Raw genomic sequence first — 27,177 nt, forward strand, 5'->3', positions numbered from 1 at the left:
AGTGCAATAAGTTCTACTTATAACTTCACTGAATTAGATCAAATGATTTTACTCTCTTAAACCTTCTAACTAGGCCATCGTTATCTAAAAGACAAGGACAAGGACAGATCGATGTTGGAATAGAATAAAATAAGCTGTGTGTGTGTGAAATTAAGAAAATTCTTTATTTATTTGAAAGTCTCGTGTATGTCGTTATGTATGGAATATAAGAAAATATAAATGTTGATGGTGTTCAACAGAATTTGGCTTATGTTAACTTTAAGGCCATCGACAACATCATAAGAATAACTTTTAATCGTCAATTATCTTCTTGCACAGAGCTCTCTCATCCCAAATATTCGTGATTGATATGATGTAGAAGTTTAGTTGATATTTTTAGAGTGTCTGCTATTTAATTAAGTTTCAAGTTACGGTCATTCAAAATTATTTTGCGGATTTTAATAACAAAAGTAGCTTCACTCAAAATGCTATAATTCACAGACTAATGATCTGACAGTTGTTAAATTTATACACGCATCTTTTGAGCATTAGGGCCAACTAAAAAACACATGGATTTAATTCTAGTAGCGCCATCTATGTGTCAGGCCGCGGACTTTTCAATTGACTTGTTAGCCCTTGACCAGAAAAGCTACTCGCTCCCAAAAAGTGTTGAAAGATCATTCGTTTAGAAATTTAGAGTTTAGAGTTATAATATTGATAAGAACATTTTAGGATTTAAAACAAATTATTAATAATATCTTGAGCCACTATTTGCTTTTAAAACAGCCGGAGTGTGTCTGAATAATTCCAAATGGATGGATTCTATTCTTGAGCTAAAACATCAGCCAATTGCTTCAATGATGTTGGAGATAGAAATCTGCTAGAGAGCCTCTGCTCTAAAACTTTAAATAACGGTAATTATGTTCAGGGTTGGTGATTGGCTGGCCAGGTAAGATGTTTGATGATATTATGACGTTCCATGAACCGAGACTGAGCCTTTTTGGCTGTGCGTATAGGTATTCTTTCGCAGTAATTCAGATGACAAGCTGAATACCACGATATTGCCTATAGGAAGCAGGTTTGAGATTCTCCATGCATAAACCTGATAGATTGTAGGAAATACTGCAAAATATGATTCATCGTATCACACCACATTCTTTTAATCATGAAATCGCCAGATTTTACGATCGTTGCACCACTTCTTTCTTGTCTTCCGTTATAAAGAGTTTCGTAATCGCAACCCTTCCATGAATGTTAGCTTTGTGAAGCTCCCACCATACTGCTTTTGTTGAATAGTGTTACTCAATGTTGGGGATGGAAATCTACTACAGACCCTCTGCTCTAAAACTTTCCATAGCGGTAATTACCCCGAGGGCTGGTGATTATGCTGCCAGATAAGATGTTTGATGATATTTTGATGCTCCATGAACCGAGACTGAACCTTTACCTTGCACATAGGTATTCACTCGCAGCAATTCGGCCAGTGATGTGAATGAGACGACAAGCTGAATACCACGATATTGCCTATAGGAAGCAGGCTGTTCGGATCGTAGGCTTCTTTTGAGATCCTCCATACATAAACCTGATAGTTTGTAGGAAATACTGTAAAAGATGTTTCATCAGATCACACCTCATTCTCTAATCATCAAATTGCTAGGTTTTATGATCATTGGGCCACCTTTTTCTTGGCTTCCATTATAAAGAGTTTCGTAATCGGAACCCTTGCATGAATGTTAGCTTCGTGGAGCTCCTACCATATTGTTTTTGTTGAACAGTATTACTCAAGTAAGAATTGAGTTCTGATGTTACTTTTGCCATGGTAGCTTTGTCTTGTCTGGTCACAATCCTTTTTAACATTTGTTGGTCTCTCTCAGTTATTATTTTGCCTATCCTCTGCCTAATACGTACTGTATACTTGTGCAAGAACGCTTCAGTTACAAAAATATTAATATTGAAATAATTCCAACAAACAAGAACAAAACAACGAACCGGTGCACAACACAATAATAGCCCGTAATTTTATTATTAGATATCTAAGTTTATTAACTGGATCTATTTTTGTGATATTAGAAGCTTTACTATAAATAAGCGGTCGTTAATAACTTAATAGACACTTCTATTTACAACCTGGATGACCTCCGTGAAACTTTGAGATTTTTATTTTGGCGAATCCACTTGCTCGCAATATTTATATGTCGAATCAGTGCCAGACATATGAGCTGAAAATTATTGAAAATCTCTTATTTATTTCCCAGATACCTTAATAGCGGCTTTGATGTGGTCTTGAATACTAATCCCGAGTTATTTTTAGAACTGAAATTAAAATAACTTGGCAAGTATATAATTTGGTGGTTTTATCACATGACCAACACAATACTATATAAGCTATATTGACGTATACTGTAGTTTAATTTTTTGGTGTGAAAGTTTGCCAACTAAGCTGGGTGGTCAAATAGTTCTTCTAGGCTTGTAAATCGAGGGAAACGTTCAAATTTCAACGGCACGTACAAAGCTTTCACATATTTTTTATCTAAAATAATGATGTGACTTAAAATCAGAAGTTGTTCAGTGCAAAGGCCATTTAGTTGGCTTTTTTAGCACTAACTATAGTACATAAGACTTCATAGAAATATTGTATAAGTCGTCTGTTCTATTCTTAGAGGGGACAATAACTTTTGGTTATTTAGTTCATTTCTCAACTTTCATTTCAAATCACTCACATTCCTCAAATCACTTAGGTTCCTTAGGCATTCTTAATTAATTAATTTATTCTAATATTAAATAAAATAACTGCGTAATTTATTGAGTAAATAATTAACATTACGAAATGGAAAATTTTTAAAAATTAACAAATAAATTGAACCAACTTCACAAAATAAATAAAAAACTCACTAAAAATTAAAAAATAATCAAACTTAAATTTTTAATACAAAAAACATTTTAAAATAAAATATGTACATAATAATCGTTGTAATAACTAAATAAAAATAATCAAAAACCTATGGACTACATGTATTTTATATTCTACTGTATACACAAATTAAGCTTCATACTTACCTAAACCTATTTATCAATTTACAATATTATTACTACTACTACCGCATATTTTATTTTAAAATATTCTTTTGTGTTAAAGGTTTCATTACTTTTTAATTTTTAGTCAGTTACTTATTTATTTTTTGAAGTCGGTTCAATTTTTGTGTATTTTTTTGTATCGTTCCAATGAAATTTTATATCAAAATTCATCCCAAGGCAATTAGAATTTTTACTGTGATAATAGTTAAGAAGCGCTACGATTTAAGTCTAATATCTAATAAGTATTTCTTAATTAATTCGCAGCACAGTTTAATTTAAAATTTAATAACAATGCAAGGAAACAGAATTCAACTGGAATTATCCTGAAATTGTCGAGGCCTCGTGTACTCTAATTAAGATGTAAAGAACGGTTTTTTAAAAGTGCCAAGCTCGACGGTACTAGAAAACATAATTAAATTTTAACTTAGATTTAGACAGAACCCTTTTCAGGCTGAAATACAATCCCCGTCCCAGATTTCAACACTCGTTTGTTCAGAGAACGAATTTTAGTTAACCTGTGCAAATTCAGAAGAGAAGTGGTAAAATACTTGTTGTTTTTTTGGTATTTTCCGTAATAATCAACGAATAGTCTATGGTCCGATCTAGTGACTAAATAAAACACAAAAAAATTGTAAAAACTTTTTAAGCCAATTTACTTAATCCTTCTGTACTTCTGGGTACCGAAACAGTATTTCATATCAATTATTTTACCATTCACAATTATTTCACAACATCGCTTATATATCTCAAAAAATAGGTAATATTTAATATACAACAATTTATCAAATATTATCACTATCAATTATATTTTTTGGGATTTTTACTAAACTTTTTACTAATTAAATGAGAATATTCGTGTTTTTTTTTGTATTTCTTTACCCATTTCTCTGCAAAGTTCCTTGCATAGTTGATGTTCTCTGTGAAGTAACCAAGAGTTATATGAAGCCTCAATTTCTTTAAATAACATTCAAGCCTCATGGTAAATTTTTCTGCAGAAATATTTAAAACAATCATCATCTTTTTGTTTCGTTAAACCTAATTTTGTGTGTTGCGATTGTAGGATAATATTTCGTTATTTCGAGTTTTATAAAAAATGTTCAAAGAATGTTCAATGGAAAATGTTCAAAGGAATAATGGTTTTTAAGTCGAATCTTGATCCTTTGCTCTACAGCCTCATTCACATATAGACCAAGGAAAATGTGTGTAAATCCTTTTTGTTGAGCCTCCATTTATGAGCTGAACAATTAATTTCTGATAAAACAATATTAGGATGTCTTTGTCCGTTTCCTTAATATGAACTGAATCGTAATCTGCAATGAAGTAGAAGTTTTTCCATTATGAAATAATACTCATTTTAAACCTGTTTTTGATATCGATATTTAAATGCGAGAAATTGGTTAGAAAATTGACGTTTTTATTATTATTTTTGAAATCATCACACTAAACAATACAGGAATACATAAAAATATATTGATAGAGTCACATGTGATTATTTTAATTTATTTTCAACAATTATTATAACAAAATAGACAACACTGAATATATAAAATAATGTAAATCTAAAATAAAATAAGTATAATATCAAAATATTATTTAAAATATTATTTTCATCATTCTTCGAAAAATCTTGTTTCTTCTACGCTGAGTCTTTAACTAGCAAAACCTTACAGCTTAACGTTGTATCAAAAATTAAAAAAAAAATCTTATATCACAACAATAAATCATATGTATTTGTTTAGGGAAATCAGAAATATCTCAGAAATATTTGATTCTTGTCTCAAACTTACATGAATTAAAATTGCATTACCTACTTCGCGTGAGTGTTATTTGGTTGTAGATCTCAAAAGAAATATTCAGCAATCAGATTCAAGTGAAGCTATTTTAAGCACGATATATACTTTGATATATAGTTCTATGATGTAAAAGCAAAGATATATATATGTATTTATTTTAAACAAAACCATACTGATAAATTGATATTATTTAAAATTTGCTTAAAATTAGTTTAATAGATTGGAAAATTTGTGGGTCTATATGCTAAGTTATAACTAGTTTTTATTTATTGTTAAAAACTATCTATTCTCACTATTATAGCGATGCAGTGCAGATAAAATAAAATTTAATTATAAATATCGGTTATTCATCATTTTGCTAACATTGCCAAAATTTTATTGCATATTGGGCTAAAAATGATGGAAGGCCGTAATACGCTTAATTAAAATCGCGTTTATTTATAAAATAACTTCTGCACATTTTGGATTTTCACCACATGGACAAACCAAGGAAATGAACTGTCAGTATTTAATTAATGATTAGTGATTTCTCATGTTTTTTTTTAAATGATGATCATAATTCAAATCATGTTTAGATAAATTATGAATATTTAATAACATTTTGAGAATTTTATTCTAATTAATTAAAAAACACATTATACATAAAATAAAAATATAAATAAATATAATTTAATGTTATATTAAGTGATACTATATTATAATACTATTTTTTATTTAGAATCTATATAGTGAAAACACAATTTACTAAAAATAATAGCAATCGTAAAATTTGATAGTTATATTGATTAATTGAAAAATTTATAAATTGCAAACATACTGCTACTAAAGTATGATATTTAAAAAATCCAGATATATTAAACATCTAATCAAGTCTAATCATCAGTCATCTAATCTTCAAGTTCTAATTATCCACAATGTAAACATATTTACAATAAATTATTAATATATTAACAATAAACATGTTCAAAGTAATTGTTGATTATAATAGTACTTTTAAATATTCTCGCCTACAGTTGTCTTTCGAAATACTAGTAAAATTATACTTACCCTTCATATCGATACTTTTTTCTGACGAAATATTTCACGTCAAAAGGTTTTCTGAGTTTACAAAATAACTAAACACATCGTGTGTCGGATGAGGAGGAGACCTTCTCCATCAAATTAACCTTTTATCATCTTCAACTTGCCCTAGCATCTTCTTCACTATCTTCATCAAGATGCAAAATATGGATATAAAATGTTTAATATAATAGAAAAGATATCTAAAAACATATGAAGTATAAATATGTTTCCAAATGAACAAAAAAGAAGTGGGTATCATGTATATTGAAATTGTGAAAAAATATAATTAATTACCTTATATTTAATTCTAACGTACCTTTTATCTAATCTATTTTGAATTGATTTTAATTAACAGTAATAAATCACAAACAACTGCGGTGTTATATAACACATTTTAATTATAACAACATATCTAAGGCCAGATTTTCATAATGGTTGCGAGAAAACAGTTAACTATCAATCAAAGCGCAAAGTTTCTACTTATATTTCGAGGAACAACTTCAAATAAATCATATAGCACCTGGAGAGGCAAATAAACTAAAACATTTTCAACTCGAAAAGTTCGAAATTGTTTACGATAGCGAACGCTCGAAAATTATATGCTGTGGTGGATAACTTTTCGCATTTTCAAATTGTTTTTAAAAGTAGTTGGGAGATTTAGTGCGCTAGATTGTCCTGCAATAATTCTTTTTGGAAGATTTATTCACTAAAATGACCTCGACATTTGATTTATTAATAAACCAAACCTAAAATTGTTTTGAGCATAGTTATTATTCATAAATTACTAATAAATACGTACCCGCTTCGTTGAGCATAGGATAAAAGTTAATCTAGGTACAAAATATAAACAAAATCCTTAGATTCAAAACAACATTAATGGCACATTTAATTGGAATGTACTGATTTTTGTTGGTCTGGTCTTAACATGAATAAAGTATTAATCTTGGATTCGAAACTTGCAATTTAATGTATGTACTTCTCTTGGTCCGAGAGACGTCATTTAAAAACATATATTACTTAAATTATAATTATCTAATCACTATTTTCGTAACGATTTCGAATTTAAAATAATGAAAAATAGTCAATATGTCAATTTTTTGTAAACTTTCTTCTGTATCACTTTTCATATTATGGGACTTGAAGGTAAAAACTTTTTCCGTAAGCTTCTTCTGAATTTTATTACGTACACAACATAAAAGCAATTATCCAGTTTGGTTCAGTGCTATGTATGTGCATAAATATATTTGGGCGATTCATTGTTATTTTTATAGATTTTACCTTCTTTCAGCTTAAAACCTGTTCTTAAAATATATTATAAAATATATTACATACAATCTGAATATCAAAATCTATATAAAATCTCTCTAACCGCTGCTGATTTAACATACATTTTAATAGAACAATCGACAGACTTACAAAATTGGTGCCAAATAAACTTTAAAACTGGCCAAATAAATCGATTAGTTGCTTTATCTGCAATGCAGTAGATGGCACTGATGATATTCTTAATAATTATGACGAGTTAACATTCTCTCACAAATACATCTTCAATGAAATTCACTTACCAGTTTTTTGTAACGATTCTGTGTACGTCTTTACTTTTACAAATCCATCAGTAATCTTCAAATTACAGTTTATTTGAAATCTAAGATAATATTTCTTATAGACTATTGGAAAATTATTCTATTTTTTACAATTCTTGCAACCGGAAGTTCTATTTATTTGTTTAAGAGTACTTTTCTGCGCCATGAATATAAAATAGGCTTAAGCTTTCTGTTTCTAATTTTCAGTATTTTCAATCAAAACAAAAAATTTTCTTTAAAACTAACTCGCCAGTTTTGGTGACCATTTTACTTATAGTTTTACTGTAACAAATCTTTCAGTAATCGTCAAATAACGATTTATTTCAAATCTGCGATAATACTTCCTACAGTTTATTGAGGAGTTATATTTTGTTTCAGTTCTTGCATTAAAAATTCCATCTTTGACTTTAAAGGTACTTTTTTCATCATGAAAATATGATAAGCCTAGGCTTTCTGAGTCTAATTTTCATCCTTTCAAAAAATCTTCTTTGAAACTCACCTAAAAAAGATTTTTGACTATTTTATTTAAATCTTTTCTTTAACAAATCTGTTTGTAATATTTAAATGGCAGTTTATTGGAAATCTGATATATACTTTCCTACAAGTTTTGCAATAATTAGTTTACCTTAGTTACTAGCTTTCCTCTTCTTATCATAATTGAAATATTCAACAAATATTGTTAACTTAAAGATCTTGGCTGAAACTATTTTAACTAGCTGAATCTAATTTGAGAGAGCTATCGCATAAAGTTGTTTCATTTATACAATCTAGAAGCGATCTGAGCTAGTATATAAATATTTAATTAAATGTAAGTTTAAGGACGTGAAATTGTTATTTCGACCAAGCCCTGGAAGAAAGTTTTAATTTGTCATGGCACATTTATCCAGTAATCCGACCATGGCGTTCCCATCCAGACGAAACCCGGCCAAATCGATTTAGAACTGGTGCCAGAGCAACTCCAAATTCGACCGATATACTTTCGATGAACTTCATCTTATAGATTTAATTTCTTTCAGTTGATATAACAAGGGTTTTTCAAATATAATTTCGATGGCATACGGTTTCTTTTTTTAGAAGGAATAATGTAGTGAATGAGTTGTCAGGGGTTTTCTTGTAAGTACCTGAACTCCGATATTTATTTATAATTTTGTGTTTTTGTCTTTAGTTGGTAGAAGGTCTTCATTCTTCTTCATTAATTTCTGCCAGGAGTTAAATAATAAATATAAATGTAAAATATAATAGAAAAGATATTTAATAAATTATGATAAGCATCGTGACTAAAATATAATATCTTAAAATAGTATCAACATTTTACAAAATGCATATAAAGAATTGTCTATCATACGTTTCGTAATTGTGAAAACAAAATTATAATACAAAACAAATATAAACTTATATTTATTTAGAAATGGCTCTATCTAATATATTTTGAACAGATTCCTACAGTAATAAATCACAAATAATGTCTGTGTTATGTACATTATTTCATAGTCCATATTTCAGCAGAATTTAAATTCCATATGAACTGCTTGCGCTTGAACATTTTCATTGTAGTAGCGGTTTTATCCGATTAGACAATGTGGCGTAGATCAGAATAAGTGATAATATATAGGAACAGAATCTGATTGATATGATGGATAGGATATAACGTTGTTTTAAAAATATCACTTTGTCTTCTGTTCTCTTTATTTACTTTATAATTCAAAGCTTGCCCTGTATATAATGTACACCCAGGGTAATAATTAACAATTCTTAGAATAGTACTAATTATCACTTTCAATTACATCTATTTCCACCAATCACTAGCAATATCTCTTCTAAGCATTCTGTTTCCTTTTTCTTTTTCCGTGTCTCTGCGACCCAATCAACTATAACCCTGTTAAGTGATTAAATTCGTAAGCGTTTTATAACCCGCCTTCATTGGCGACATTCAAAGGATGACGTAAAATTTTATTCGGTTAAAAGAAACTCAGCCTAACCCATAAAAATGTTAATCTTATTACATTCTTATGCAATTCAAATTCCAATATTTGAAAACGCTGTTATTTTATTGAGCGTTTCCCTTTCCTGTAATGACTAATACTATTAGATTTTATGATTTAATTTTTGTTTCGATTTACTGAAGAATCTGCACGGTTTGTAGAGATATATTTTATGTTATTAACCAAAACAAGTATTAGTAATTGTATTGCTGCCAACTTGCAGTGATGTAATAAAACTTTTTCATGTTTTATGGCGAAAATTAGCTTGGAATCTTTGATTTCGAGGTCATCGTCCAGTTCTTCGTTGGTGACGTAGCGTTAAGCATTGATAATTAATAGAAGTATTTTGTTTTCGCAGCTTTGACTTGATAGTTCAAACCCATGTTTCCAAAATTCTATTGTTAATGAAGCTTCATCTATTTTGTAATGCTGCTATGTCTTCTATTCTGTCTTCTGCTATTTTTGTCATTTTGCTCGTCAAGGTGACATTTCACACACTCATTTATGCTTTATTTATTTCTGTTGGATCAACTTAAAGCCATTTTCTATCTCCAAATCTGCACATAAAAGTTCAAATCGACATTGATACCACAAGTATCGACAAAGTAGAGATAAATTCAGCTGCTGTAAATGTATTATTTTAATCGTAAAAATGTGTCAATTAAAACAATCAAAATATTCGCAATATGCTCAAAACATTTGGTTGAAAAATATGAATCTCACCGAAGGCCAACTAAAATAATATTAATTGTTATCTGGTTAAGTCATATAAATCAAACTGAAATTATAGCAATTATCAAAGTCAAACAACTTAATAGCCATGAGAAAACAAGAGGACGAGAAAAACAAAAATGTGGTTTTCGCATGGCCGAAAAGAAAAGGCAAATCAAAGAACATTGTTACAAAAACGGGATGATCCTTTCAAGCCTTCAGACCACTATTATGTAAAGTAGGGACAGAAGCCCGGAAGAGGTATTCAAAGGACCCGCAAACTTCGGAAAGACGTTTTTGTGCGGTTACAGCAATCAGTGATAAATGCAAATTGTTTGTGTTTATGGTTTTTATGGTAGTGTATTTATTTTTTTAACGTCAGAAAACAATGGAACTGGTTGTGATATAATCATACATTAAATATTATTTAAATACTCAATATATTTACTAAACAACTTCTTAATTCTTTATGGTCCTATACTTAATTTTAAGGAAACGTATTTATCAGTATAAGAAAATGGAATTTAGGAGAGATACAGAATTTCCAGACAGAATACATAGCATTTAATTCCATAATATTTCTACAAAATAAAATACTTTCAAGACCATATCACTAGATTAAACATCAAAGTTGAAACTGTACGATATATCCAATATAATATTATTTAGTTTAGTCTTTGAGTATTCTGCTGAGAGCAGGTGTTGAAAGGCGGAAAATATATTCGCTTTTCCTGAGGAAAAATTAGTTTATCTTCACTATCTTTAGCCTGACTTTTCTTTGTTTATTAAATTATTATGCTCTTACGAATAGCGCAAAAGAAGTTTCTGGTTCTCAAGAGGAAAATACCTTTAATTTTATCTCGCCAATGTAAAGGTTTAAAATTTACTTCTTAACTAATTCCTAACTAATCTAACAAACGTGAAATGGCCAGTTTTTAGAATTCAATCAAATTTTACGTACATTTTCTGATTTTCATTATTGTATTACTTTTCGTTAGTTCAATATTGTTAGTACTAATAAACGAATTATTTATTTTTTACTAAGAATCTTTAATAAGGATAATGATAATAATAAGGCGTTCGGCATAAAGAATGTTTTTTAAATCTTGTCATCTAGACACATATAGACATTGTAATTTTTTTCTTTTTCACATTTTACTTCAAGAATTCCTCCGATATTTCACTTTCAACATAACTTTTCATAATATAAAATTCGCTTTAAAGTCTAATCTATTAAGATACTCAATATCATTCTTCTTAGAATAAGAGATTTATATTTCGAGTTTGAGTATTATAGCTTTACGCTTGTTTTGTGTTTTTGTTATTCTCGTGTCAAGATAACAAGTTGTTGATACATTTGATCTATTGATCAATAAAATCTAATAAAAGCAACAAAGCTACATCGATGTTACTGTCAAACATTCGATAAATAATTATTGGTGATCTTAAATCACGAAATATAAGAGGAAATCCTTGTATATACAATAACTTTCCCATTTACCCAGACATATCACTGTAATATTTCCACTTTAGAAGAATACTTATATTTATCGGTAAAAAGCACGAGAGCTTTTTATAAAACCCTCAGTAAAAGCCTTTGATAGATGTTCTTATGCGATTATTTGATAATGAAAATCAATCTGATGTGAAGCCTCGTTCGTTTTTTCAGTCATAAAGATATTATTTTATGGCTTAATAAGTACAGAAATTAATAACAAGTCAACGTATTAGCCATTTTAATATTATTTTTGTTCGAAATTCTCGAGCGTTCAGATAGTAACCATTTTTTGGTGTTTTTTCAAAAACTCCACTATATTCAGTTGCTTAGTAAATATGCAATATCAATGACAACAGGAGAAATTATATTTACTCACTTCCTGAAAATTAGTAATACTAGTTAATGAAATACTAGTTAATCCAGGAATTTGCCTTTGCATCTAAAAATGTAAGGCATGAGAATGTAGCACCTATAGTGCTATAAAGGTGGAAGGTTTTGGAAAAATATTCTCTAGAGTTGACAAATAAATGATGTTCTATGTATTTATTGAACAACTAATAATGTATATCTCTATACAATTCATATATTTCTTCCAGATGCTTTTAAAAATATAATTAATTATTATTTTATTTGTTTTTCGTATATTGACAGACTAATTAAAAATCATTTTTTCACCTTATTAAAACAACATCAGAACCAAAATCAATATCTTTTTTGTGGTAACATGCACGAATGCCTCGATACATCAATGTATCTAATTTCTATTCTTTCAGATAAGCTCACGTAAAAATAATTAATATTTTCTTGCCTTAACGAAACGTGTAAAAATGTGTAGTGCCTAAAAAACAAGACTTGATAATAAATTTTCATTTAGAGGCAATCAACGTTGTTAATTAATGATAATGTCCCATCTAGCTTTATGTAATTTTTCCAACAATGATAACAATAACAATAATGATAACACGAGCGAGGAGTCTCAGCCACCTACGATCTATAGGTAAGTTTTAGTTTAAAACTATAATAAGGTTTTGATATAAATAGCTTCTGGTCTAGATATATGAAAAAACCTCTGTTAATATTTTCAAGGATTAGAATGGTCTCTCATTTAGTATTATTTGAACAAATCAAAAGTTTATGTTGATGTTGTTGCATCATATCACATTTGACAGTTTAGGTGTCAGCGATTTAAAAATGGTAATCTCGATGTCAATGGGAAAGAACAACCTGGAGGGCCAAAAAAGTTCGAAGGCAGAAATTTGCAAGATAAACTCATTCAAATGCAGAAAGCATGACCTCGATTGAATATACGAACCTATGTCGGCACTACAAGAATCCAGTTCGGTTTCTATAAATATAAACAAAAATAGGAAAACAAACAGAACCTGAAATGCTAGATATAGCTCTGGTAAATCTTGATAAAACATTAAAGGTTAATATAAAAATGAATTACTGTTCGTTAGTCTCGCTAAAACTGGGGAATGGCTGGACCGATAAGGTAAATTTTAATTTTAAAATATTTGTAGAAGTCTGAGGAAAGTTTATATGATGAGCAAATGTGGAAGAATTTCTAAGAAAATAGTAAAGACAATATTTTGTTTTTCCATACAAAATGTCACTGTTATCTCCAGAAGAACTGCTCCTGTGCTCCAGGAACCAGCGGCATTCCACTACGATCCACAAATAGATTATGGTGCCAACAAATCATTTACAAATGTGGAAATGACAATCGTTTATTAATAATTTATGGCATTAAAATACAGCGGTTATTCTACTGGGTTATGTTGTACAGTTTTTGGGATGGGAAATAATTCTAACCACTTACTTATTTATTCTAATACTTACTTTCAAATGACGTTATTTGGTGGAAGGCACAAGATCATGTCCACTTTCAAGGTATTATACCATAAAAGCTTTTGGTGACAATAAAATTTGTATCAAAAATGAGTTCAAAAAATCTGGAGATAACAATTGAAGATATAAGAACGCATTTATCGCTTGCTAGAAGTGCTATTACTATTAGCAGATGCAAATCATCCATTTTTGGTGTGCTCACAAACTAAGAGTGAAGGGAATTATTGTCCAAAATCTACAAACATTTGTTCAGCAGATTTAGTAGTAAAATGTTAGATCTTAACAGCGTTGGATGGGATACTATCGGACGGTCATGATATCATCATCAGCCATGACAAACACCTGTCGGTGAGCACGCGAGGAGACTAGCAATCAATGAAGTAGCTATTGTTATTGATGAAAGAAGTCAGATATAGGTGATACTAAGTTCATGGGGTCATCTAGTATTGCAATTGGTCTCAATCATTATATCGTAGAAAAAAAAACTGGTGTATATTAAATATTTCACGACACTTTTCATTATATCAAACCATCCGACCATAGCGCATCCGCAAAAAACAAGAAGAAACTTTCCAGTTCTTGCAGATTAAGCATCCTGCATTTTATCTGCTTAAGCTTAATGTAAGTTCCAGGCTGACTTCAATATTGGCACGGTTTTGCTTTTAATCAAGTCTGTTCAAACTAGAATTTTTAAACATCAGATAAGATTTATTGGGAAACTTGGGCGTACTTTAGAAACTTTATTCTCTATGTTCCATCCCTTTTAGAAAAGATTTTGTAAAGCTGAGAGGGATGTCTCTATCCGGGCAACTTTTAACTAAATATAATTAATGTAATGACCTAAATAGGACTTGCAGAAATTAGACGTATGACCTAATCCATAAAATAGTGTATCGTTATTTAGACAGCTTAAAAATCATTTGAATTCAAGAAAAGTAAACCGTACACAAAATTAAAAATTTATTTGATAAGGGCACAGTCATGACACATCTGTGGTACTGATATTTTGAACAAGCTTTTGATATTTTATATTTAAATATTAAAATGGCAAGGCTTTTGCGAACCTCTTTAGTAATATACTGTTTGTCATCCAAGCCATTTGAGGATGAGTGTTGATATTCTGGTAAATAACAACAGGGGGGAATTTTAATAAGTTCATGAAACCTTTATCAATCGATATATAACTAAACGTAGACTATATAATAAAGAAGTTTATTTTTCAATAAAACAATTCGGACACGGTTCAATGAACACCAATTGTTCGCTATAGCGGCAGTTTTTTAAATTGTTCAGCTTGCAGGGTGCTATTGATCTTTAGTTTCCATAGTTATCGATTATTTGTCAGTATCTTTAATAATTAAGTATTGGCGTAATTCAGAGACAGAAATTTATTTCTAACTAAAGCATTTATTCGATTCTGCTATCCGTATGCTTTGTGGTGGTGTGAGAAAGGTGAAATGTGAACATTTTCGGCTTGTTTGTTTGGTTGGGTAGGTTTATCATTAAAAATTAATGAAAATACTATTTAAAATTATAATAGCAATCGATATTTAGTTATTTTCTTCTTAATTTCTTTTTAGTTCAGAAACTAGCGATAGGCAGTTATTCTAATAATAGTTTTTTTTTTAATTTCAACATACAAGATTGTTCAATAAGTTTTTGGAAATGATTTTTTCTATATTTTGGGTTGATATAATTAGTACTGTTTAATTATTATCATCTTAACTGTAATATTAACTTTAATAAGTTTTCTTTCTTCTTTTTGAAATATTGGCCGTTATATTGTTGAAAATAAACTATTATTAGTCTTTAGACGGCATATCTTTATGATTATCCAATATTCGATACATTTTTAAATATCACCATAAGAATTAAAATAATGCTTCAGATGATTCGGCCAAATTAAAAGCAATCAAAAGAGAGGTATGATAATAGCGGTTTATATAAAATGTACATTATCTCCTACCAGAAAGTATTGTTATGCTGCAATAATTACTGGTCAAGGCAACCATGTCTTCGTTAGTATTAATGAATGGCTTTCGTTTCAATACCTGACATAAAATCGTCAAATGTAACAGATATGTATATCTTGTGATTGTAATTTATGCTATGTATCATAATAATTAAAACTACTGTTCATAAAATGATCTAAACCACTCACTCTATGCCATTTCCAACAAGGGAATGTCAGATTGACGACGACATCTTCTTTGAAAAAGCTATATTTCTATAAAAATATTCATTCCTTATAGTAATTTTGTTATTATTGGTGGATATTTTGTAAGTTGACAAAATTAAAATAATATCGGAGAAAACTATTAACAAAATTGCGCATATAATCGCATAGATTGACGAGTGATTTTGTCTAAGAATACTGATAGTGTAATCCAATAAATGGGATTTTAAATTACTATAAAACCAGCACCTATATATTTCTTATCAAGAGCAACACTAGCCAGTGTGAGCACTGAACCACTTTCATAGAAATTTATCTATTTCTTTATTAATTACTCTAAACCAGTCTACACATAAACTGGGTAAACTTTCAAAAGAAACTTGTATAATCAAAGTTTAAAAACATCTTCTGATGATCAGCAGAAGCAATACGTAAATTGAAATCGTTATTCATTTATTTATTTTTTTCGAAATCTACTGATATGGTATTAATTGTATTACCAGAACCTGAGGCATGTGGAAGATGATCTAGTTGTTAATAGGGTATAACATAAACGTTTATGTAATTATAAAAATCTTGATGTCTTTTCGTACTTCCGCATTGTTAAACTTGACCACTATCGACTTATTAGAAAAATAACAACTTATCAAGAAATAAAGAGAAATTGAAACAGCCAAATATAATAAGATCATTAAATGTATTTATATTCAAATGCATTCAAAAGTCATAAATATTTAAAATACTAATTACAAAATACATCAGCGTCAGGTAATTGAAATAAAAATTACAAATTATTTTTTTAGAAATAATTGAAATACAAATACAAAATATGTATTTGTATTTTAATTACGCATTTCAAATACAAGTACTGCCCAACCCTGAAAGTAATGGTGTTGCAATGGGCTGCTATTTGTACGAGGGTAGTTCAAATATGATGGACACAAACGCTCCACGTCCAAACTGACGCTATACGAGGCGGAGGAGGACGTTTTTTTAACGGGAATCTTCACTACAGACGAGACATGGGTACACTATTGCACTCCTGAAAGTGCCAGTTAAGGCAAAGACAACCAGGTCCGCGGGTAAGGTTCGGTGTACGGTGTTCTGGGACCGGCGGGGCGTGCTGTACGTAGATGTACCATTAATGCTGCATAATACTCTAACCTTCTGAAAACACAAATGAAATCCATTTATCGCTCGAAACGGAGGAGCATTCCAAAAAGAAGTGCGATTCTTCTCGGGGATAATGCGCGCCGTCATACCACGCGTCTCACGCTCGATACAATATCGGAATTAGGATGGGAGGTAATGGAGCACCCCCTTCAGTCCAAATTTATCACCTTGTGACTATCACATGTTTGGCCTTCGAAGGTCCAAGATTCAACACCGACGACGAGGTAGAGGAATTCGTGCGCATATGGCTGTCCGAGTTGTCCAAGGAATTCTTCGATACTGGCATCAAAAAACTTCCGGAAAGATGGACAAAATACGTAACTAGTGAGAGGAAATACCTAGAAAAACTGTAAATATTTGTAAATTTTTTCAATAGTAAATAAACGTGTCAGAGTATTTGTCTCGATCATATTTGAACCACCCTCGTATAATAGTTTAGAGATTATTCGTAAGATTGAAATTATATAGTATAATATTATTTGAGAAATCTATATGTATGCAATGTAACATAAACGTATCTTTTGATCTAGCAGAGCAATTATCGATTTCCTTCGCCGTAATGTATTCAGCTTAATCGGTTTTAACCCAGTTTACCGGGCATATTATAACATTGACCTAAACCTTCAGGAAAATATGGACATTATCAGTGTCTAGGTTGCGTGTCGTACAATGTCACCGCTTGAAAATGACCTTAATGAAAATGACCAGCGCTCGCGTTTCTACCTGATATTAGTGTTCATGGGATTCAGCATTTATAACAAATTAACGGTGGCCTGCCGCTGCCGTCAACATAAAACTCGCCGTTTCCTTGTTCAGTGCAAGGTGGCCTGGTTCGACTGTGGCAAGTATGTAAATACGACATTTCTGGTTCAGTTCTTTTAATTTTATGTGTGTCAAACATTTGTCTTATTTTCTTTTTACTATGGGCCTATACATTACTTTAAAAGTTTTATTATAAAATATCGGTACAACATATTTTATTGAAATTATTGTTCATCGATAGCCGCTACTTTATTCCATATTTTAGACAATTTCATCTCGAGAGAACAATTTTTATTTTAAGGCTGCTAAGCATTTTTTTGGTATCACCATAAAAAGAGAAGCGATCACAAAATATCGGTACAAGTACTAATCAGAAAGAGCGAGGTCTGGAGAATACGGTGGGTTGGGTAGCACTTTCTATTTTAATGTTATATAAGTATGTTTTCACCAGTTTAGCTTCGTATTATCGTAATCGATCCAGTTTTCATCACCAGTGACAATAAGCAATATTTGATACTTTTTTAGATAACATCTTTATTAGATACGCTCGATACAATCTTAATTATAAATAAATTTATTACTACATTTCATTTGTACTTGGATTAATTCACAAGCAAGATGAGTGCGAGAAAATACATCAATAGGTATTCCTCAATTATAAAATTATGATAACTTAAGCTATAGTTTACACTAAAAGTATATTCTTTATATAAGTTCGTATGCTGTCAAGCAGTTGTATTGCTTCCACGTTGGTATGATTTAGTAATCTTTTTTCGTATTTTAATGCGAAATCTTGGATAACTTCGCAAATCCATTTCATTTCCAGGTCATCGGGCAGTTCTTCGTTGGTTACGTAGCGATAGGCATTGGTAGTTAATTGAAGAACCTTGTTTTGACAGCGTTGGATAACTAATTGATTTGAATTTATAGTGCAACACCATATTTGCACTCCATAGGTCCAAATTGGCTTTATGATTATCTTATAAATCAATCTCTTTGATTTTAGATCAAGTTGAGAGTATCTTCCAACTAACCAGTATAGTTGTTTTGTTTTGGTTTGGTAACATGATGTTATATTTGATACATGACCGAACACATTTCAATGTCTTTTGGCTTCAATTCACACAGAATAAAATATCCGAGCTTTTGGATCATTCCCATATTCGCCAAATGATAAATGATTTCTTGCATTACTCTCAACAATTCTACATATTATTCTTATGTTTTGCAAAGATCATCATCATCGAATAATGCATTCAAATTATCGTCTTAAAATGTTTTTCCTGTCCAGAATGCTCTTTGTCTTCAGTTTTAAAATTACCACTTTTGAAACACCCAAAACCCCCTTTAAAACCGATGGAGCATGTTTGTCATAAGCTTCACACAGCATTCATTGACCTTCAATCGCCTTAGTTATATTGAAGTAAAAAAGTAAAACTTCCCGCAAATACTCGATACGTTTTCAGTGCTCGTGTTCATAGTATAGGCTTGTTTAATAGTTTATAATATGCCGAATATGCGACACTAGAAAACTGTTCTCTACTATGTTACGGAATAGAGAATAGAATAGAGTTATGGATCATAAACATGTTTTCTGTAGAATATTTTATGGGGTTATATGTTACTGTATTAAGCTAATATACTAAAATATATACTAAAATGGTATAAGGACCTGATAATCTCAAAAATCTTATCTTTTATATTTCTTATATTTCAGTATAAGATATAATGATATAAGTTAGGTGTAAGTATGTTAGGGTTCGAATATGGTACATTTACTATAATTTAAGAATGTTTTCTACTAACTAATATGACCTTATACTTATTTACATTAATTAATGTACATAATATTTAGTGTGTTGAATTTTAGGAGATAGTTTTTTACTTTTAAACGAAATACTTTAGCAATTATATAAAAAGTCGAACGTTATATCGCTAAATATATAGCTTTTGGAATTTCTATTTCTTTAACAGAAACCCAATATGTTAATATTATTTATGTATAATTTAATTTTAAACGATTTTTTTATATGTAAATAACATTAATTACATTTCAAATGAAATATAATACTCAAAAAATGACATAATATTTATACTTATGTGTCTTTTTACAGGTGCAGAGCACCTATAGCTAGTTTGGACTGCATGGAAGAATTTAGTGCAGGTAGCGCCCTAAGTGCCCTAGCCGAACGCCCTGGAGATGGAACCATCACCAAAGAACAGTTGCTTCTTAGCGGCTTAACTCATTCCGCACCAGCGGTGCCTCTACAGCTTACCAGATCTACCAACATCACGCCGGGACTCAGATATCGGAATCTCGGCAAAAGTGGACTTCGTGTTTCGAATATTGGTCTAGGTAAGATTTTATTATTAGTACAGAACTGCAAACAAACGTTAGAAAATGTCTGACAACAGACAAAATCACCAGTAAAATATATTATATACATAAAAGTTCATTTGATTCGCACAATAGCATTTTAATTCGACAAAAATGTTTTACCTTTGCTGTTGATAATAATTATATATGAGATAAAGCGAAATTATATTTACATTAATTAGAAATAACAGTTTTTCCTCAGGAATTCCTCATTTTTATAATAATTTTTCACAATTTTGCACGTTATGATATACACGTTTTTTTTATGATAATAATAATCTGTATAACATAAAAAAATTTACGAAAGTCTTCACGCAATAATGTCTACATCCAGTAGCCTCGGTGTGATCTTTATATCTCGGTTTATTGGCAATTGGACCCAGAATAAACCTGGAAAAGTCCATCAAGCACCAAGCAAAACAAAACAAAGCTATTTGAAATCCAAGACCAACGTCGTCAAGTGCATAATCACTAAGGGATAATCACGAAACGAAATGGTTATAAGAAGATAGCTTCGACCATCAATCAAACAACAACAAAATATGCCGAGCTTCAGTAAAACATCCTGTGTAATAAAACACGGATGGAATCGTCTCTGTTAATGTAAATCAAATCCGGAACATCCAAAAAGAGGATAACACCCACTCGTTAGAGTGTATGCTTAATTTATACGTTCTATTGTTTTAGGCACCTGGCCGACTTTCAGTCCGAACGTCACCGAAGAACAGGCCGAACAAATTATCGTTTTAGCTGTGGAGAGCGGGATTAACGTGTTTGATCTGTCCGAAGCACACTCCGGTAAGGGTAAATCTTATTGTTTATACGTTAGTGTCGGTCGGTTTTAGCAACGGGGAACGTTATCAATTATTTTTGTGTAATTTAGTATGCGCCCGCCGAGCTTTTGTTATAATTAACTTTGGCTTGCTCGGAAAAGAATCTAGACTGGTCAAAGGCAACTGAGATTAAGCAAAAATCTGTTGGAACCATTCAACAAATTTTCGGAATTTTCCATAGGTAAAATTGAATTTAAAACACAGCTTTTCTTGTCATGTATTCTGATCATTTTACAATTTAGGAAAGGGGAAATATTACTGCCATATATATTAATCTGAATATTTCTCATCATTTTCTAAAACATTCTTCCATTTTTTCTGGAAATTCTTCTAATTATCGATCCATTTTGGCACTTCAGTGTCTCGAAACCGTATTACTGTCAAGCCATGCTGCATTGATCAGAACAAATGGTAATTAGAAGGTTATATGTCTGGTAAATATGCTGGGTGTGGCAGAATTTTCCATTCGAGCTGCAGCAGTGGATCCTTCACAACTCTTGCGATATTGCATATAATAAAAGGATGACTTTGCCTCTGTTACTCGCTATTGCTAGTCTTTTTCGGCAACAACACATCAGTTTTTCAATTTACGCTGGTAGTACGTAATATACTACAAAATCTACGCACTTCGTCCAATAAGTCTTATAATTCCTTGTATTCGAACTCTTTCGGCCTCCAAAACATGGTCATTCCTCGTTGACATCATATTGGCACTTTTAAATAGTTGAATAGCCTCACCATAAGTTTCTAAAATTATTTGATAGGCTTCGGTAGTAGATTTCTTTGACGCTGGTATATATCTCCAGTAGTACGTTAATTCGGTTTCAGCAGCTCGTAATATACTACACCATCTACGCACTTCGTCCAATAAGTCTTATAATTCCTTGTATTCGAACTCTTTCGGCCTCCAAAACATGGTCATTCGTCGTTGACATCATATTGGCACTTTTAAATAGTTGAATAGCATCACCATAAGTTTCTAAAATTATTTGATAGGCTTCGGTAGTAGATTTCTTTGACGCTGGTATATATCTCCAGTAGTACGTTAATTCGGTTTCAGCAGCTCGTAATATACTACACCATCTACGCACTTCGTCCAATAAGTCTTATAATTTCTTGTATTCGAACTCTTTCGGTCTCCAAAATATGGTCATTCGTCGTTGACATCATATTGGCACTTTTAAATAGTTGAATAGCCTCACCATAAGTTTCTAAAATTATTTGATAGGCTTCGGTAGTAGATTTCTTTGACGCTGGTATATATCTCCAGTAGTACGTTAATTCGGTTTCAGCAGCTCGTAATATACTACACCATCTAGGCACTTCGTCCAATAAGTCTTATAATTCCTTGTATTCGAACTCTTTCGGTCTCCAAAACATGATCATTCGTCGTTGACATCATATTGGCACTTTTAAATAGTTGAATAGCCTCACCATAAGTTTCTAAAATTATTTGATAGGCTTCGGTAGTAGATTTCTTTGACGCTGGTATATATCTCCAGTAGTACGTTAATGTGGTTTCAGCAGCTCGTAATATACTACACCATCTAGGCACTTCGTCCAATAAGTCTTATAATTCCTTGTATTCGAACTCTTTCGGTCTCCAAAACATGGTCATTCGTCGTTGACATCATATTGGCACTTTTAAATAGTTGAATAGCCTCACCATAAGTTTCTAAAATTATTTGATAGGCTTCGGTAGTAGATTTCTTTGACGCTGGTATATATCTCCAGTAGAACGTTAATTCGGTTTCAGCAGCTCGTAATATACTACACCATCTAGGCACTTCGTCCAATAAGTCTTATAATTCCTTGTATTCGAACTCTTTCGGTCTCCAAAACATGGTCATTCGTCGTTGACATCATATTGGCACTTTTAAATAGTTGAATAGCCTCACCATAAGTTTCTAAAATTATTTGATAGGCTTCGGTAGTAGATTTCTTTGACGCTGGTATATATCTCCAGTAGTACGTTAATTCGGTTTCAGCAGCTCGTAATATACTACACCATCTAGGCACTTCGTCCAATAAGTCTTATAATTCCTTGTATTCGAACTCTTTCGGTCTCCAAAACATGGTCATTCGTCGTTGACATCATATTGGCACTTTTAAATAGTTGAATAGCCTCACCATAAGTTTCTAAAATTATTTGATAGGCTTCGGTAGTAGATTTCTTTGACGCTGGTATATATCTCCAGTAGTACGTTAATTCGGTTTCAGCATCTCGTAATATACTACACCATCTAGGCACTTCGTCCAATAAGTCTTATAATTCCTTGTATTCGAACTCTTTCGGTCTCCAAAACATGGTCATTCGTCGTTGACATCATATTGGCACTTTTAAATAGTTGAATAGCCTCACCATAAGTTTCTAAAATTATTTGATAGGCTTCGGTAGTAGATTTCTTTGACGCTGGTATATATCTCCAGTAGTACGTTAATTCGGTTTCAGCAGCTCGTAATATACTACACCATCTAGGCACTTCGTCCAATAAGTCTTATAATTCCTTGTATTCGAACTCTTTCGGTCTCCAAAACATGGTCATTCGTCGTTGACATCATATTGGCACTTTTAAATAGTTGAATAGCCTCACCATAAGTTTCTAAAATTATTTGATAGGCTTCGGTAGTAGATTTCTTTGACGCTGGTATATATCTCCAGTAGAACGTTAATTCGGTTTCAGCAGCTCCTAATATACTACACCATCTAGGCACTTCGTCCAATAAGTCTTATAATTCCTTGTATTCGAACTCTTTCGGTCTCCAAAACATGGTCATTCGTCGTTGACATCATATTGGCACTTTTAAATAGTTGAATAGCATCACCATAAGTTTCTAAAATTATTTGATAGGCTTCGGTAGTAGATTTCTTTGACGCTGGTATATATCTCCAGTAGTACGTTAATTCGGTTTCAGCAGCTCGTAATATACTACACCATCTAGGCACTTCGTCCAATAAGTCTTATAATTCCTTGTATTCGAACTCTTTCGGTCTCCAAAACATGGTCATTCGTCGTTGACATCATATTGGCACTTTTAAATAGTTGAATAGCCTCACCATAAGTTTCTAAAATTATTTGATAGGCTTCGGTAGTAGATTTCTTTGACGCTGGTATATATCTCCAGTAGTACGTTAATTCGGTTTCAGCAGCTCGTAATATACTACACCATCTAGGCACTTCGTCCAATAAGTCTTATAATTCCTTGTATTCGAACTCTTTCGGTCTCCAAAACATGGTCATTCGTCGTTGACATCATATTGGCACTTTTAAATAGTTGAATAGCCTCACCATAAGTTTCTAAAATTATTTGATAGGCTTCGGTAGTAGATTTCTTTGACGCTGGTATATATCTCCAGTAGTACGTTAATTCGGTTTCAGCAGCTCGTAATATACTACACCATCTAGGCACTTCGTCCAATAAGTCTTATAATTCCTTGTATTCGAACTCTTTCGGTCTCCAAAACATGGTCATTCGTCGTTGACATCATATTGGCACTTTTAAATAGTTGAATAGCCTCACCATAAGTTTCTAAAATTATTTGATAGGCTTCGGTAGTAGATTTCTTTGACGCTGGTATATATCTCCAGTAGTACGTTAATTCGGTTTCAGCAGCTCGTAATATACTACACCATCTAGGCACTTCGTCCAATAAGTCTTATAATTCCTTGTATTCGAACTCTTTCGGTCTCCAAAACATGGTCATTCGTCGTTGACATCATATTGGCACTTTTAAATAGTTGAATAGCCTCACCATAAGTTTCTAAAATTATTTGATAGGCTTCGGTAGTAGATTTCTTTGACGCTGGTATATATCTCCAGTAGTACGTTAATTCGGTTTCAGCAGCTCGTAATATACTACACCATCTAGGCACTTCGTCCAGTAAGTCTTATAATTCCTTGTATTCGAACTCTTTCGGTCTCCAAAACATGGTCATTCGTCGTTGACATCATATTGGCACTTTTAAATAGTTGAATAGCCTCACCATAAGTTTCTAAAATTATTTGATAGGCTTCGGTAGTAGATTTCTTTGACGCTGGTATATATCTCCAGTAGAACGTTAATTCGGTTTCAGCAGCTCGTAATATACTACACCATCTAGGCACTTCGTCCAATAAGTCTTATAATTCCTTGTATTCGAACTCTTTCGGTCTCCAAAACATGGTCATTCGTCGTTGACATCATATTGGCACTTTTAAATAGTTGAATAGCCTCACCATAAGTTTCTAAAATTATTTGATAGGCTTCGGTAGTAGATTTCTTTGACGCTGGTATATATCTCCAGTAGTACGTTAATTCGGTTTCAGCAGCTCGTAATATACTACACCATCTAGGCACTTCGTCCAATAAGTCTTATAATTCCTTGTATTCGAACTCTTTCGGTCTCCAAAACATGGTCATTCGTCGTTGACATCATATTGGCACTTTTAAATAGTTGAATAGCCTCACCATAAGTTTCTAAAATTATTTGATAGGCTTCGGTAGTAGATTTCTTTGACGCTGGTATATATCTCCAGTAGTACGTTAATTCGGTTTCAGCAGCTCGTAATATACTACACCATCTAGGCACTTCGTCCAATAAGTCTTATAATTCCTTGTATTCGAACTCTTTCGGTCTCCAAAACATGGTCATTCGTCGTTGACATCATATTGGCACTTTTAAATAGTTGAATAGCCTCACCATAAGTTTCTAAAATTATTTGATAGGCTTCGGTAGTAGATTTCTTTGACGCTGGTATATATCTCCAGTAGAACGTTAATTCGGTTTCAGCAGCTCGTAATATACTACACCATCTACGCACTTCATCCAATAAGTGTTATAATTTCTTGCATTCGAACTCTTTCGGCCTCCAAAACATGGTCATTCGTCGTTGACATCATATTGGCACTTTTAAATAGTTGAATAGCATCACCATAAGTTTCTAAAATTATTTGATAGGCTTCGGTAGTAGATTTCTTTGACGCTGGTAGATATCTTCAGTAGTACGTTAATTCGGTTTCAGCAGCTCGTAATATACTACACCATCTACGCACTTCATCCAATAAGTGTTATAATTTCTTGTATTCGAACTCTTTAGGCCTCCAAAACATGGTCATTCGTCGTTGACATCATATTGGCACTTTTAAATAGTTGAATAGCCTCACCATAAGTTTCTAAAATTATTTGATAGGCTTCGGTAGTAGATTTCTTTGACGCTGGTATATATCTCCAGTAGAACGTTAATTCGGTTTCAGCAGCTCGTAATATACTACACCATCTAGGCACTTCGTCCAATAAGTCTTATAATTCCTTGTATTCGAACTCTTTCGGTCTCCAAAACATGGTCATTCGTCGTTGACATCATATTGACACTTTTAAATAGTTGAATAGCATCACCATAAGTTTCTAAAAGTATTTGATAGGCTTCGCTTCGTATTCGATTGTAAGTGTTCCATGATTAGCATCTATACACTCTGAATAACTCGGAAATCACATTTTACAGATAAGCTATGGTTTTCAAACTTTGTTTACACTTATATTTCGCATTTTCTCCGATAGATATAGCTGATCAAAATACCTGCTTTCAATGCAAATACCTAATATAACCAATATCTATGCTGTAACTTTTAGTTTTCTCTCTACGATTTTGTTTTGTCCCTAACTATTGATGCTTCGGAACTTTTTCGTAGAATGATTGATAAGTCGATATTTAACTTATGCGACTCCGCAACTACCCTATTTTCCTGGAATTAATTCCATTGAACTTCTAGCAGCTCCTTAAACTTGAAAACACTACTTCGACGGGATTGTTTTGACACAATACGGAAGATTAAGATCAAACGGAAGTCTATAAATGTTATTCTCGAAATATAATTAAACAACTGCTTCAGACTTGAAAAAAAACTTGCCAAGAGTTTCAACTTTAAAGAGTAGTAGAAAAATCATAGGAAGGGTCTTCCATCGCGACAAAGACTAAACCATATACATCTCTAATAAATCCTCAAATTTCGGATATCAGCTGTAAGGTTTTGATGCATCCACCGTATGATCCAGACCTTACCCCATTCAAAAAATATTTATTCCGGTATCTGCAAAGCGCTCTTAATAAAATCTTAGTGCAAAGCTAGCTTCAAAAAGAGTTTCGTGAAAACCAATTTATTTTACAAGAAGAGAAAAAGTTAACATTAGTATCAGTTATAATCTGTGTTTCGTCATTTTTTGTCCGTAATGTTAGGTATCGCCAATAGCTATAAAATTGATAAATCTCATAAAAATATCTAATTCCACTTTTATCGTCTACTGGAAATTCTACTGGAATTCAAAACTCTGGAATTAAAATA

At 31.7% G+C, this 27,177-nt stretch overlaps 1 protein-coding gene across 6 annotated transcripts in view; it reads left to right on the forward strand.

Moving 5' to 3' along the window:
* Hk (potassium voltage-gated channel subfamily A regulatory beta subunit hyperkinetic) overlaps nt 1-27,177 on the forward strand; it is a 225,237-nt gene that overhangs the window by 160,197 nt on the left and 37,863 nt on the right. For 5 of the 6 annotated variants that reach the window (XM_076413091.1, XM_076413090.1, XM_076413086.1 and 2 more), the window contains 2 exons: nt 19,760-20,001; nt 20,710-20,820. In XM_076413091.1, the coding sequence (XP_076269206.1) occupies nt 19,791-20,001; nt 20,710-20,820 (322 nt within the window). In that variant the 5' untranslated portion in view covers nt 19,760-19,790. Of the gene's footprint in view, nt 1-12,456; nt 12,681-19,759; nt 20,002-20,709; nt 20,821-27,177 lie in introns of all 6 variants that reach the window. The other variant, XM_076413089.1, reaches the window with a different exon arrangement.

The sequence above is a fragment of the Rhynchophorus ferrugineus genome, unplaced genomic scaffold (assembly GCF_030347505.1).
Source record: "Rhynchophorus ferrugineus isolate W39M unplaced genomic scaffold, kcgeb_rfMv2 rfM9, whole genome shotgun sequence".
NCBI lineage: Eukaryota > Metazoa > Arthropoda > Insecta > Coleoptera > Curculionidae > Rhynchophorus > Rhynchophorus ferrugineus.